At 34.7% G+C, this 14878-nt stretch overlaps 10 protein-coding genes and 1 non-coding gene across 11 annotated transcripts; 8 read left to right on the top strand and 3 right to left on the bottom strand.

Moving 5' to 3' along the window:
- Positions 1 to 265: 265 nt before the first annotated feature.
- On the bottom strand, positions 266 to 1138 carry NAEGRDRAFT_46467 (uncharacterized protein; the record flags this gene model as incomplete). The annotated part of the gene is made up of 1 exon (XM_002680950.1): positions 266 to 1138. One exon carries the CDS (start codon positions 1136 to 1138, stop codon positions 266 to 268), a length of 873 nt encoding a protein of 290 aa, XP_002680996.1.
- Positions 1139 to 2456: 1318 nt separating this feature from the next.
- NAEGRDRAFT_63484 (uncharacterized protein) lies at positions 2457 to 3059 on the top strand (the record flags this gene model as incomplete). The annotated part of the gene is made up of 1 exon (XM_002681111.1): positions 2457 to 3059. One exon carries the CDS (start codon positions 2457 to 2459, stop codon positions 3057 to 3059), a length of 603 nt encoding a protein of 200 aa, XP_002681157.1.
- A 240-nt stretch (positions 3060 to 3299) lies between these two features.
- NAEGRDRAFT_46465 (uncharacterized protein) lies at positions 3300 to 4661 on the bottom strand (the record flags this gene model as incomplete). The annotated part of the gene is made up of 1 exon (XM_002680949.1): positions 3300 to 4661. The coding sequence occupies one exon, from the start codon at positions 4659 to 4661 to the stop codon at positions 3300 to 3302; it is 1362 nt and encodes a 453-aa protein (XP_002680995.1).
- Positions 4662 to 5140: 479 nt separating this feature from the next.
- Positions 5141 to 8257, top strand: NAEGRDRAFT_46464 (uncharacterized protein; the record flags this gene model as incomplete). Its single annotated transcript, XM_002681110.1, has 1 exon — positions 5141 to 8257. One exon carries the CDS (start codon positions 5141 to 5143, stop codon positions 8255 to 8257), a length of 3117 nt encoding a protein of 1038 aa, XP_002681156.1.
- A 425-nt stretch (positions 8258 to 8682) lies between these two features.
- NAEGRDRAFT_5169 (uncharacterized protein) lies at positions 8683 to 8904 on the top strand (the record flags this gene model as incomplete). Its single annotated transcript, XM_002681109.1, has 1 exon — positions 8683 to 8904. A coding segment is annotated over one exon (222 nt), but the record flags the coding sequence as incomplete, so codon positions are not given.
- A 676-nt stretch (positions 8905 to 9580) lies between these two features.
- On the top strand, positions 9581 to 9991 carry NAEGRDRAFT_63480 (uncharacterized protein; the record flags this gene model as incomplete). Its single annotated transcript, XM_002681108.1, has 1 exon — positions 9581 to 9991. One exon carries the CDS (start codon positions 9581 to 9583, stop codon positions 9989 to 9991), a length of 411 nt encoding a protein of 136 aa, XP_002681154.1.
- Positions 9992 to 10716: 725 nt separating this feature from the next.
- Positions 10717 to 11205, top strand: NAEGRDRAFT_31003 (uncharacterized protein; the record flags this gene model as incomplete). The annotated part of the gene is made up of 1 exon (XM_002681107.1): positions 10717 to 11205. One exon carries the CDS (start codon positions 10717 to 10719, stop codon positions 11203 to 11205), a length of 489 nt encoding a protein of 162 aa, XP_002681153.1.
- Positions 11206 to 11354: 149 nt separating this feature from the next.
- On the top strand, positions 11355 to 11801 carry NAEGRDRAFT_63478 (uncharacterized protein; the record flags this gene model as incomplete). The annotated part of the gene is made up of 1 exon (XM_002681106.1): positions 11355 to 11801. One exon carries the CDS (start codon positions 11355 to 11357, stop codon positions 11799 to 11801), a length of 447 nt encoding a protein of 148 aa, XP_002681152.1.
- An 82-nt stretch (positions 11802 to 11883) lies between these two features.
- NAEGRDRAFT_t127 lies at positions 11884 to 11955 on the top strand. The gene has a single exon. It is a non-coding gene; the product is annotated as a tRNA-Met (tRNA).
- A 136-nt stretch (positions 11956 to 12091) lies between these two features.
- On the bottom strand, positions 12092 to 12634 carry NAEGRDRAFT_63477 (uncharacterized protein; the record flags this gene model as incomplete). The annotated part of the gene is made up of 1 exon (XM_002680948.1): positions 12092 to 12634. The coding sequence occupies one exon, from the start codon at positions 12632 to 12634 to the stop codon at positions 12092 to 12094; it is 543 nt and encodes a 180-aa protein (XP_002680994.1).
- A 633-nt stretch (positions 12635 to 13267) lies between these two features.
- On the top strand, positions 13268 to 14806 carry NAEGRDRAFT_57034 (uncharacterized protein). Its single transcript, XM_002681105.1, has one exon. It carries the CDS (start codon positions 13414 to 13416, stop codon positions 14722 to 14724), a length of 1311 nt encoding a protein of 436 aa, XP_002681151.1. The 5' UTR covers positions 13268 to 13413; the 3' UTR covers positions 14725 to 14806.
- Positions 14807 to 14878: the final 72 nt, after the last annotated feature.

Here is a 14878-nt window from a genome sequence, read left to right as displayed (position 1 = left end):
CAAATGCTCCAAGTATTGCATTTATCTCAACAACAGGCCTGTAAAGCACTCAATTGTAGTCTATCCACTCTCAAGAGACGATTCTATGAATTGAAAGACGAATTTGGTCTAGTCAAATGGCCACAATACTTTTTTGAAATTAGGCATTTACCAATATTTGACAAAGTTTATCCAATGTCATTGAGCTTCATTATGAATAATAATTCAGAGCTAGATCAATCATCCTCCTCTTTGGGTAGTACTTCTCCAACAACAACATCAATTTCTAATCATTCTTTTTAGAGCTATCCTCATCTATGACTTCCTCGAATCTTGTACTTCCCTTTGCCAACCTAATTTTAATAGGAGGAAGTTCCTTATTGGCTGCTTCAGCCTCTTCCTTGGCTTGTTTTGCCTCCTCTTCTTCTTCCTCCTTTGCTTGATGAGTTAAATGTGATAAAATTGTCATTACCATCAAGACTGTAAAGAATAAGCCAACAAGCATAAACTTGGTTGGTGTCAATGAATGTAAACTTCTGGCCAAACCTTTCACAATAACTTGTCCAATGCTTTGCCAATCTCCACTACTAATTTTCTTACTCAATAAACTCATAATTGGTTCAGTTGACTCTGCAAGTGTCTTGACATTCATCACACCACTAAAGAATGGATAACACAACAACAAGGTAATGACACTCAAATTTTCAGCAGTGTCCACCAAAGCATTCAAACCAACAAGAATAATCATCAATGGTTTCCAACTTCCTTCACCAAGCAACAGCCACAAATATGAATAGACCATACAATAAATAGGAACAAACATAAAAGCATCAATAAATTGAATAATCAAGTGAGAAAATCTTCCATCCGATCCCAACTTTTCCAACAATTCAAAAACTTCAATTTCTGGAGGCTCACTAAAGTAACCCTGTGATCTCATATCAAGTGTTCCTTCGGTCTTCTCCAAGGCTGGACTGAAAAACTCGATTGTTTTCATCAAGCCTAAAATTAATAGAAAAATTGCGAATAAAATTAAAAATCGTTTCCAGTTAAATTCTGGTTGTGGTGGTACCGGAGAGGATGATGTCTTTTTTGATGATGGTGTCGACTTCTTGTTGCCACCGGATTTTTGTGGTGTTGTTGATTTGCTTTTAGCCATTTTTTTAAATTTTATTAAAGAAATTGTTTATTCAAATTGGCTAATTAAATTTCTCCCTTGTTTTTCAATGATTACAATTGGAATATGTGAAACAGGTTGATCATCAATTCCTTCATCTGTTTCTGTTGTACTTTCGAATAATGTAACAAATAAAGTGGTAGCTTCGTATCGGTTCTATTATTCTAACACATTTCAAGCAAGCTCAATTATTTAAAAGGTGGAGTATCGACTGTGTTGCTCGTCCAAAGACCATCCTTTGTTTTTGAATATTCATGAAATTGCTCTACATGTTTCTCACGGTTAATCTTCTTCATACTGATTTTTTCACATGATTCTCCACATTTCAAATAAAAAGTGGTAGATGCTTGAGTTATTTCTGACAATTTAATGACCAGCTCTTTACATCCAGACTTGTGGATTACATATTGGGTCATGGGTGTCTGACCTTTAAAATCAAAAACCGAATCCACTACAGAGTGAGTAATTGTCAGGCGTTGAATTGGGCATTCACACCAATTGGTTATCAATACCAATTTTTGAATATCAAATTCTGGAGGAAGTTCCAAGAAAGTTGCCTTTCCTTTTCCAATTCTCTGCAAGAATGTTCCAATAATTTTACAATTGTTTGAAAAGAAACTGAGTGACTGTGGGCAGATTGACCAAAAGGAAGAAATGTTAACTCCTCTCGCTCCACCAATCATCGATCCAGTAATTGTATTTGCATCAAGATCCTCCGAATACCTTCTCAGTATTTCAATTACTGCAAAATCTCCAACATTTACATTCCATGAAAAGCAAAGCTCTTGATCATCGTGATTTGTTAAAATCTGAGCAAACTCCTTCGACACTTGCATTAAATTCCTAAAATCATTAAAATTTAGAAACGGCAACAGAAATGAACGAATGACTGCTGGATCGATAAAAAAAGTGTACTCTAGTTGTTGTGTTGCCATTTTTTTTCTCATTGCAGTCAACCACAACAATCTCATTCAAATCCCGTTCTGGAAGTACTGTAAACAGTAAAATGGACGCACCATTGTTGTTGGGGCAGTACAGATGCAATTTGTTTGAAAAAATTGGGCTCATTTGCTCTTGTACCTTAAAATAGTCTTATTAGTTGCTCTCTTAAATGATGAAGAATCTGAGGAGTGAAAGTGTGTTGTGTAGTATAGTATTGATGATGATGACGATTTGTTTGTTATCCTATTGTGTGGTCGGAAGGGAGAGTTTCATAATGAAGAATAACAATGCCGAGGATATTGTGCAGATGGAAACAAGTAACAACGAAACTACTCATCATCATCACCTGCATCATCAAATGCATATTAAGGGATATGATTTGGCTCTGAATCACGAAAATTTATATACCCACACCATCATGCTCAATGAAACCTTCTTGTTCTGCATTGAGCTTAATTCGAGTACTTCTTCATTCAAATACTCTATTGATGTATTGCTCAAATCTTCGGGATTTTCACTCTATATTGATGTGAACAATGAAGATATATCATCAGTGAAAGGGAAATACAAGCACTCACTCTTGGAAAAGCACACTTCTACGAGAATAACATCCCCCTCAGCTTTGTCTTCACAGGAAATTTCTAATATTTACATCTTGGCCATTCCTCACTCCAATGCAACAATGCTGATGGAAACAAGAGATTTGAAAGTTTCATTGAGGATTCTAATTTCCGAATATTCACTCACAGGAGGAGCCATATCCTTCCTCTCCTTGCTATTAATGGTTGTGATTGGAATTGTTCTTCTGCTGGTAGTTGCAGCTGCATTCAGTTGTTGCAAGCCAAGGTCGCTTAATACGGAGAAGAGCTTTGAAATGGATGCTGATCATGATCACCATCATCATGATGTATCTTCCTCGCTCTATTATACCAATGCTGCTGTTTTGGATAAGAATGTCTAGTTCAACATGAAAGGTAATTCTAGCATTTTTCGAAAATTCACAGAGTTTTGCATTCCTTGCTTGATATTGTAATGAGAGATACATTATTTATTCTACTCATTGAGAATTAATCACTTTTCTATAATAATAAAATAAAATCTTTATAATGAGCTAATGAAATTGTTGTGAGTACTTCCAGAATTGGAAATTGAGTAGATAACGAAATACATCACATTGAGATTTGATACAATATTATTTATTCTAAACAGTATTCATTCTTTCAAGGATATCATTCATTTTTGCAATCATTTCAGCAGTGAATCCAATAATTTCCTCCTTTCTTTGACAATTCTCACTGCTTTCCAATAAAGTAAATGGAACGAGTGGGGATAATTGAACTTCAAACCATTTTCTACTTTCTGCGCAAACATAATTGATTGAAAGTTTGCAGTTTTCCTTCTTGAAAATTTGTTTCTTCTTGTAACGGAAGGTGTCCTTACTGAATTGATTTTTCAACATTGTTGGAACATTTCGATCGGAGAGTTCTTCTTGTTGGAATTCCAAGTGTGAAATATAATTGGAAAGGTCAGTATGAGAGTGAGGATTCAATTCGTGTTGTTCAGTTTGGAAACGAATTCTCATGTCTGGAATTATGGAGCTAGTGTCATCAGGTTGAATTTGACAAATGTCAAGAAACATGAGCTTGTTCATTTGACGACGAATTTTGGTCAATTTACACTTGTTGGTACAATCTCTGACAACTTTGAAATCCAAACGTTTTCCTCCTTTGGAATTGTCTCTTCCAACAATTCCTTGAACTATTTCAACACAATGGCAACTGACGCCTTCGCTCTCATTAAGCATTACCCAATCATCAGTTTGAAGAAATTCTTTCAATTTGGTGATAAACTTTTCATCTTGTTCTGTTTTCCAAGTTGACTTGAGGTCCTTTCCATAACCAATTGATAAATTACTAAACTCAGGAAAGGTGTACATCTTGTTAGTGTCGAGAGTCTTGACAGAACGATCAGCAGAGTAGAAAGCCTTCTTTCCAAGGGATATCTTGATCATCATTTTGTGTTTTAAAGAATTGTCCTTTGAAATTTCCAACAAATTATTGGAAACTCTTTCAACACCTTCTTCAATAAGCACATTTTCCACTACCTTAGAATGAATATAGGTGTGAGAAACTCGATTCTTATCAATTAATTGCCTATCTTGCAAATTCAAATTATTCATTTGATCGAGAAGCATCTCTTCTTGATTCAACTTTTGAGACGAATCCAAAACTAATCTATACACCACCTCAGTTCCATGAATGCTTTTACCAAACTCGACAAAATGAAACTTGCTTTCATTTCCAATATCCTTCAATACACTACATACAGCATTCGGATGCTCATAAACAGCCATTGAATTGTTAATTATTAATTGAATTAATCTCACTGCTTCATTCACATTTTCCATTTTTCTTCCCTTAATTTCCACCAATGATTGTTCACTCTTCACATTGATGAAACATCCAGTAATTTCCTTAAGCTTGTTAATTTGACTTCCCTTTTGACCAATAATATGACCAGCAATATTTGCTTGCGGAAGTTTGATTGTTTGTTGATAGGACATTTAAAATATTTTGTTGCTGCTTATTAAGTCTTATTGCAATTAATTGTTGCTTTTTGTTTTTGTTTGATGTTTGTTGGGTTTTTTGCTTTTAATTTTATTGTTAAATGGAAAGCGATTGAATTCCCAACACCAACAAAGAGAAAACTGTGAAAAGTATTAATAGTGATGGGAAGTGAAAGAATTTCTATGCAAATTTGAATTGCAAATATATTTATTCCGTAACTTTCCGAACAATTCAACTGTCAATCACAGTAAAGGGTAATTGAAAATTTGTTGTAAGGAAATCATCATCCTCCTTAATAATTTTAAATTGATAACCACACAATTAACTTTTTCCCTTTGGAAATTAGCGTTAAACAACCTTAAAAAAATTAGGAGGCTTTTTGAGAGTCGGGAGAGAAAAAAGGTCTTTTGGAGAGGCGAATATAATAACATCATCAGCAATTCATAGACATTGTAATTTTATTAAGGGAAAGAAAATGAATAAAACTCCTGCAAACTCTCCAGCTTCATTGAGCGCCTTTAAGAAGAAATTTCCAACAACAACAATGAATACACCACCCCCTTCCCCGTGCTCTACTATCACCAAAACTCCAAAAGGAGCCTTTGTATCATCATCTTCCACTCCTAATCAAAAATCGGGTATGGTGAAAAGGAATAATTTTGAAGCAGTTCCTGATATTGCCAAGTTTCATGTACCGAGGCCTTTTGCCCCTTCAACTTCTGAAAAATCCGAGAGTAAATTCTCTTTCCACATTGATAAGAATCAAGCTGAGGAAAATTGCAAAAAACCATCACATGCTAAACTAGGATTGAACATTTCTTCGTTGAACTCAAGTTTTTATGACCTTTCAAAGGCTCTGACAAATCCAATATCAACCAACTCAACAGTTTCATCAATACCAACAGAGAAAACCCCTCCTGAATCATTTATTGCCACAAGAAAGTATAAGGTTCCACCTCGATCATCAACAAATCAATATTTAGTGAGTTTTGAAACAGCCCATAAGAAGGGAGTAGTTTGCTCCTCAGACTTGGATCCTTCCTCAAAACCAATCAAAAAGACTGAAGCCCTTATGGAAAAGAGAAAGATCCTGGCCCAGAAATTGAGTCTTGCATCAAGGGGAGCCTCATTCTCACCAATATCAAGAGTTGTGAAGAAAGAAGGATCTTCGTTTGATAGTTTTCCTTCGACACCAACTAGTACAACAACTCTTCCCGATGAAGCATTCATAAATGTAATTCAAAGTGGTTGTGTGAATGATATCATGTCAAAAGATATTGAAAGAACAGCCCAAGAAGGAAATCAAAGTGTTAAGGATTTGTTAATGAATGGTTATTTTTTACATTCGGGAAGATGTGTGGATTTGGAAGCTTTGCAACAAGATATTTGCACTCAAATATTAATGGAAGATGCTAATGCCAATGTGGAAGAACTTGCATCATTTTTCAAGTTGAATGTAGTACTGCAATTGAGTTATTTACCTTGCACATCATATTTCAACGTTCCATTAGAAAGAACTTGTTCAATGGTTGGTAATGTGGTCAAAGGACTTTCGATTGAGAATGATATGAAGAACGTCAAAGCAATTGCTGACAGATTGAACGAGGAGTTTTCATTATTGGAAACCAAAAGCAGAGACGGTGATCCAAATCTTGTCTATTCAATGAAAACAGCAAACTTCCCAATCTCTACCTACATTGAAAAGGAAGCAGACTTGCAAACTTCAATTGAAAAGCTTGGATCTGTCCACGGTTGTATCATTACATGTATTTTAAGAATGAAGCTGAACGGTATTTCACAAAAGGAATTATCCAAATTACCAAGATGTTTCAGAAATGCAGATCAATATTTCTTAGCCAAGTTGATTTGCAATGACAATCTTAATAGACAATTTCTTTCTCAAGGAATATGGCAGTTGCTTTCTCTTGAATTATTTGATAATGATGTGAATGAAGCAACGAAACAAGAAGATGTAGAATCTGATGAAATTACTTCATACTTTGATCCAGATTTTGAACCTGCTGATAATCTTGAAGGATTTGATCATTCCCAATCCAATAATTTAACTGAAAATCCCAATTCTGGGGAAAGTGAACAAACTCCTGAAGAATCTAATGAAAAAACAGATGAAGAAACAAGTACTGCAGAAGGCAATATTGACATTTCTTCCCACCAACGTGAAGCAGTTGCTGGGAATTCCGAGGATGAGTTCAGCGTAGAACCTTTGGAAGAAGAGGTTGAAACACTGGTTGAAACAAAAGATGAACAGTCTCAAACCACTGATCCAGTTTTGAGTCAGGAAGAAACCACTCAAACAGATGCAATTTTAGACGAGCCAAAGAGTACAACAGAAGCATCTACTGAAACGACATCAACTGAACAAGAACCAGTGAAGGAAAAATTGAAGGAAGAAGCTGTTTCTGAACCTACTAAAGAAAATCAAGAGGAAATCAATGAAGATAATATTAGTACAGATTCTTCAGTAATTGTAGAAGAACCTCAGGAAGAAGTAATTTCAGAACATGTAGAGGTGGAACCAGTCGAAGAAGAATCCTCAGCAGAACCTCAAGTTTATATTCAACAAACAGGTCAAGAAATTTTCAACCTTCAAGGACAAATGATTGAGGTGAAGGACCCTGCAGCTGAAAATCAAGAAACAAAGCAAGTAGAGAAATCTGGTTCTGAAAATGTTGTTGAAGAGGGCAAAGAAGCTAAGGAAAATTCTGTTTCCAGCACTTCAACCTCTCAAATTCAGGAAGAGGAGAAAACTCCATCAGAAGACCCTCCTCAACAAGTAGGGGAAAATACCGAATCAAACACTCCACCTGTTGAAAATGTTAACACAGAAAATGTCATGACTGAAGAAATTGCCACCACTAAGGAAGAAACCCAACCAACAGTTGAGAACGAGGAAAAATCAGAAGTAACAGAACCAATAGTCGAAGAGGTTGTAGAACAGGTTGAGAACAACACAAAAGAACAAGCTGAACCAGAAGAGACATCATTACCTTCAACAGAGATTACCACCACAGTAGAAGAAACAACAGAACCTGAAACCACTAACGAGAATATTCAAAGAACAACTGAAGACCCAAAGCCAGGATCTGTTCCATTATCCCAAACAGTCTTTGACGAACCAGCAAAGAAAGAAACAAATGAATCAATTACACAAGAACAAACGGTTGAAGTGTCTATAGAGCAAACAGAAAATGAGCCAGCTGAAACAGAAAAGAAGGAAAGCTCTGAATCACAAATCGAAGAAAAAACAGAAACTGAAATTACAACAGAAAACATTAACCAAAATGTCACTAATGAACCAACAGAAAAGGAAAGCTCAGAACCAACAGTCGAAGAACAAACAAAAGAGCCTGAAACAACTATTGAAAAAGTAAGTGTTGAACCAACACCAGAATCAGTTCCTCAAACAAATGAAGTTCCATCATCCACCCCAGAAAAAAAGGTTTCAGAAAGTACTGAAAGCGTTTCTTCACCAGCAACCAAGCAATCATCCACTACTGAAGCAAAAAAAGAAAACTCACCTCAACAATCCAAGAAGAACAATAGAAACAATAACAAGAAGAAGAAGAAATAAGCTGAATAAACTTGAAGTTTACAGAAATCAATTCAACCCCAGATTCGAACAACTTTGTAATCAAGTTCAACTGATATTATTCTTAGTTTGTCTTAAAGATCAATTTCAATTTTCTTCATTTCCAACTTTTAAAAATAGAACCAACACAATAATTTCAAAAAATATCATACACAATGTTCAGCCCTCAAAGATTGGAAATTTACAGAGAGAAGTTATTGTTCGAGCCACCTTCTCTTACTAGGGCTCTCCTTCACGATGATGAGTACATGTTTGGAGTGTCGGAACAAACAACAGGTAAAACATGTTTTATTTCAAAGAGGATGGGAGTTGATTATGAAAATTTGGATGAACGATTTTTCCCCTTCATTTCCCTCACATCATCAACCAACAATTCGATACAGGATACAATTTATTTCCGAGTAGAACCACAAGAAGGCATTTGGGATGGACGTGTTTATAATTTTCTAATTAAATTCCCTCACACCTATCCAGTCGAACCACCAAAAGTCAAGTGTCTCACACCTCTCTTCCATCCAGCTATTCATCCAAATAGTGGAGAGGTTTGTTTGCCAATTTTACTTCAAAACGAGTGGAAGTCTTGTTTTGTCATCTCAACCATCCTCATGTCCATTCGGGCACTCTTATGTCCAGAGTCAGATGGTAGCTATCCAATGCTCTCCTCTGCCACATGTTTCATCAATTATGAAGCCTCTAAATTGGCAAGAACTAACTTTGAAGCTTTTATCGAACGTACAAGGAATTACACTTCAGTCATCATGAATAATTATTCAATTATGAACAACAATACTACCGAATGTAATAGTAATAATATTTCCATGGACGATAATTCTCTCGATGTTATGGATGATGATTTTGAAAGCTAACCACCCACATCATCCGTTAAATATTAATTATTATTTAATATTTAAATTGTAATACAGAAGAGAAAATTCAGCGAGCAAAACAACGAAGTTATTTCGCCTCCACTTGTAATGATGGGTAAATACCTCAAGATGTTATTGTTGTATTCAACATGATCAATAATACTATTACAAGCCAACCTTGTCAACAATTATCCTTGTATAATTCTCCCTTTTCGTTTTCGCCGCTTCCCTTCACAGAACTATTATTTCAAGAATTGTGTCTTTGGTTGCTGCTCTAATGATGAAGAAGTGGCCAATAAGAAGAACGGCCAAAAGAATTTAGAAGAACACAAATCGAAAAAAAAACGCACATTAATTATTTGTGGTTTTTTACTACTAACACACTCTCTAACAACATCAAACTCTCTCTAATTTCACGTCCTAAATCCCTAACAACAACATGTTTGAAACTATTAAACAACAAGTGCAAAATAATGGCACTAATATTATAATGTTTATTGTTATTGGTGTCTTGGCTTTCACCATGATACGTAAAATGATGAGCACAGCCAGTGATGATGACATTAGAAAGTACATTATAGAAGGTAATACACTTGTTATTGATGTACGTTCGAGAGCTGAATATGCTGGTGGAAGTTTCCCAGGTGCCATCAATATTCCTCACAATGAAATTACACCAAATCATCCTTCTCTTCCAAAGGACAAGTCTCACAAAATGATTGTCTTTTGTGCAAGTGGTATGAGAAGTTCAACAGCATTGGGTGTTTTGAATGGAATTGGATATTCTAATGTATTGAATGCTGGTACACTTGGAAACATTTCTAGATTTGCCAGATATAAAAAACATTAATTCTTTATACCTCCTAATAACAAACTATTTAATAACTATTTAGTATTCAACAACAATTAATTGGATATCTAGTTAGTAATATTACTATTTTCTTCCTACAATTATTATGAAGAACAACAAGTAACAATATTTAAATAACCAAGCAAACTATTGCAAGTATTATTATTATTACTCTAGCCAACATGACAATTAGATGTCATGATGAATTTTTCATGAAGTAAAGCTACATGAAGATATTCTAAACCTAGGTTCATCCACAGGAGAATCACACATCGGCAAATTATCAGTCGCCGTATAAATATGCAGGTGTTGAATAGAACTTTTTTCAAATTGTTTTATTTGGTAATGACAATAAGAATGTCGCCGATTTGGTGATTCTTTTTGAGAATATTAGGGGAATGATATTGAAATTACAATACGGACTTTGGAAAGTCCCATAACACCTTCTCTATCAATTTACATTTACAAGTGTTCTTCATATCATTAACTACATTCTATCAATATAATATGATACTATGAGTATCTTACGGGCCGACTTGGTCAATTAAACACGGGCCGTCTAGATTGCGAATCGCCACAGTTTTTTAATTTGGAATATTTGGAAATGTTTAAATTGTGACAAGTTTGCATACAATGCTAGTCAATAACATCAAAAAAACAAAAAGAATAACAATAACTTAATATTTCATTAGAAAATGAACATGCTCAACAAACAACTCACTTCAATGATTGCTTCAAGGTCAAATAGATTGACTAGAATTTCATCCAATGCCTTACTTGTATCTCAATTCAAATCTTCATCATCCTCTGTTAGAAATCTTCAAATATACGAAAGAAGGGAGAAACCTGGTTTCTTTGACCAAATTTCTGGAATGTATGAAAATGGACAACATTTAGAAGGTAAACCATTAGAATTTAGGGATGGAAGATTCAGATATTACATTGGTTTCCTAGGAACTGCCATTGTTGCTGTTCCAACAGCTTTTGGAATATTGTGGGCCTTCTTTTGCCTCTTCTCCTACACGACTCGTGACTCTCAAGTTGTAGTTAATCGTAGAAATCCACATCCATTCCTTCAAATTAAGAATGGTCTTGATATGAATAAGACTTTCAATCCAATCCTTGGTCGTGCTGTTCCTTTCAGTGTCTTGAATCAAGATTATGCCATGATGTTTTATAATGAATTGAATAAGGCCAAAAAACGTGAATTATAATAGGTCATCAAAATATATTGATTTGTTGGGTATTTTGAAATTAATTAATATATAAATTAGCATATTACACAAATGTGACGTAATCTTGACGTAGCAATTTCTATTTTTACAAAATCAAGACAATTTCATTGTGAAATCAATAGAAAAAAATGGGAAATTATATTGAACCTGCAAGACAAGCCATATTTGATCAGTTCTACAAGATGGATTTATCTGATTTTTACAAACGTGTGTCTACAGAGGTTAAAATTCACGCACTATCATTTCTTCCACTCAGAGATTTATCAAATTTACTACTCATTTCCAAACCACTGAATCTTTCGATAAAGAGTTCCAATGAAATACTATCAATATGGTATAAGGAGTTGTTTTCAATGGCAAAGAGGAGTGATTCTTTCAATTTTCTTAATCATGATTTCAGTAAGCTGCCACCGTCTTTGAACCAAGTGAGGATTCCAGTTTCCTTTTGTGAAAATTTGGATCATGCCAATTATTATAGATTAAAATGGGCAGGAGGAGTTGAGAAGGAAAGAAATGAGAAAAGGAGAGTATCTAATCAGTGTGTAAGATCTTCATCGTTTGGAAGTGTTCATTAAATTTATTTTTTAATTTTAACTTTGTTTACAATTTTGAAATTGAGAATTGAATAAAATTAATATTTTAGTTTTATCACCATCAAGCAAATTGGCGCAGTGGAAGCGCGATGGGCTCATAACCCATAGGTCCTAGGATCGAAACCTAGATTTGCTAACCATTTTGTTCTCCTTTAAAGTCAGTTAAGGTTTTTTTGAAGACTTGTGGACAATATTTCCAAACATTTTGAATTACCATATTTGCTTCTTTTCAGTTCTGATTTGTTTTAATATTTATTGTCAAAGTTGAAAGGTCAATCGACAAGGTTAGTTTCCAATTCGATTTGCAATGCTTGAGTTTGTTCCTCAAGGTCATTCTTATGTTCTTCAAACAGTTCACATCTAGCTAGCAGTTCTGAAACAACTTTCTCCTTCATTTCTTCATTCTCAATTCCCTCCATTTTCAAATCAGCTTTTGATGATTGTTTGTTTAAATAATTTACGTAATTCATTTTCTGTTCTTTAGCACATTTAAATGAAATGATCATTGTTTTAGTATGTTCAATTTCATATCGAATTTTGGTTGTTTTTTCGCATTGTTCTCTAATTAATTCTTTCAAAGTTTCAATAATTTCTGAATGATTAATTTCCTCCTTATTATTTTGATTATTCTTAATTTTCTGATGATCGGGTTTTACAATTCTTGAGTAATTATGCAACAATGCAATCCAGAATTGTTTCGAATCAATTATTTGCTGAGAAATCTTCTTATTCAATAATTGAATACTTCCCAGATGTTTCAATGATAAAAAACTGAAAATTTCCATCTGGATCTCTGGTGGGAGATTTTCAAACATTTTTTCTAGTTGCTATTCTTCAATCTCTTAGTACTTAACTACACACAGATAATATTAATACATTACATCATTGTATAAATTATTATGTACTTGAAACATCTTGTTGGCTTTTTCTGAATTTTATGGTTTTATTTGGTAATCATTGCAAAACTCCTTCAAAAATTCCTATTGGTTGCTTGGTAATAAGCGGGCAATCACAATTGTAATGGATACGAGCAGTAATCTTCAAGAGGGCAAATGAGGTAGCACATGCTTAGCTACTATCCAATAACTTTGCGAATCATCTCGCTTTGTAGTAAAGAGTTTTTCAACAAAATACGTGGCATGTGTTTTGGTGTACAACAAGTTCATCATGTATCAGTTGTTGGCGTTTTCTGTTTTCTGTTAAGAAACAAAGCTTGTTGGTAGTAAATGGTAAACATCGTTCATTTCTGTGCTGATGAGATTTATTAAGCCCTGGTTCGCATTCTCAATCTATTAAGGACATTCAAATACGTATTGATCCACCACCATAAATGTCTGGTTTTGACTAATAAAGACGATTACAGTACCGTAATTCAAAACAGTAATCTTCGGTTATTAGATAACCCCATATCACCTCCCATCAATAACCAACAAACCTCAAAAAAAACACACAACACCCCACACGCAACTTTCTCATTAAGCTGACTAGTGAGTGGACCAAACTTTTTATTGGTACAACCTTGTTGACTCTTCTCGGGGAAGAATATACCCAACATATTCTCTGAAGCGAATTCATATAACAACAATATATAACAATGGTTTTAGGATTTTTCCTTACCAATAAGAAGCAAAGGAGTGATAATTTTACTTCTCTTCCTGAAGGAGGTTCATCTTACTCGCTCATGTCCAAAACCATCCATCGTATTGATGATGATATTGTGATTGGTCAACATTTAGGGCTTGAAGACTTGGATTTACATTCAGAGAATCGAAAGAGTTCTCATTCCATCCGATATTCAAAATCAACTCATGATCTCAAACCAATCAAATTGAGTAATCCAAACAAATGGTTTGAAGTGATTGATTTACTTAAGGATACTATTTTCGAGTATGTCCCATTAATGGATTTGAGTAATCGAGTGGCCAAATCATGTTTTCAACTCAAATCAATGGTTACAAATTTTGTGGGAAGTAGACAAGCTCAGTGGTGGGCACAACAATGGTTGTGGACATACTTTTCCAATCCACACGATTCTATTTTCTATACGAGGTCATTATTTTCATATGGTGTTCCATTGAGTTCGTGTCCATCACCGAGTCCATTAAGTAATTCTTCTAGTAGCAGTAGTATAATGACTAGTTTCTCAACACCAGCCCACGATCGTCCTCGAATCATTAATGGAAGACTGAAGAGAAGAAACAAACACAAGAGAAATGAACCATCTATGGTTCCAGATAGAGTATTAATTGGTTTTGTAGATCAACACACAGAGGGCAGCTGTAAATATAAATCCTTCCATGCCTTCAAGGTTTCGTTTGAGCAAATTATTGACATGTACGAGAGTAAATTGAGAAAGAATGAATATAAGGCAAATCAAGCAGAAGTTAGATTGGAGAAGGATCCAATTTTGTATGAAGTTTTACAATCGAATCACACTGATTCAACTTCATTCGTTTCGAGTGCAACAAAATTATTCTCCATAAAGGGAATACTAGGTGATTTGATAAAATCATTGAGATATAGTGCAAGTGGAAGAGCAGGAGTGGCAAATGGCGAGTTTATTAAGGAAATTAACAGACAATTGAGTAATGCTTTTGAGCAAGAGGGAGACTACAGAAAGACGAGAGTGCAACCTCTTCCAGCTCCAATTTTCAAACACTTTAGAGAGCAGTTCATCACCTTCTTGAAAGCCTTAATTTATGGTTGGTGGCCGTTGTGTTATTCTGGTCAGCTGGTCATCAAGAGGGCCAAGTTTGTCAAGAGAGTTGTTTCTAAAGGAGTTGATATTTCAATGCCCCTATTTTCAACCAATATTGTAAAGATAGTATCCATCGTCTATGAATCAAAGGATAAGGACCCAATAACTCTGTTCTCTTTTGTGTATGAAAAGGAGGTTCAAAACTAGAGAGCTGCTTATATATTTTCAGAGTCCTTGTTCTTTACACAATTTTACTGTATAATAAACACATAACCAGATTCACTTTTGGAAAACATGCCAAATTTCAAAAAGTTCAACCGACCCAAATATGGGATGAAGGAGATCCTGACTGCTACACCTC

Source organism: Naegleria gruberi (genome assembly GCF_000004985.1).
Source record: "Naegleria gruberi genomic scaffold NAEGRscaffold_7, whole genome shotgun sequence".
NCBI lineage: Eukaryota > Heterolobosea > Eutetramitea > Acrasida > Naegleriidae > Naegleria > Naegleria gruberi.
The sequence above is the reverse complement of the archived record's forward strand: the minus strand, read 5'-3'. Positions and strand labels throughout refer to the sequence as shown.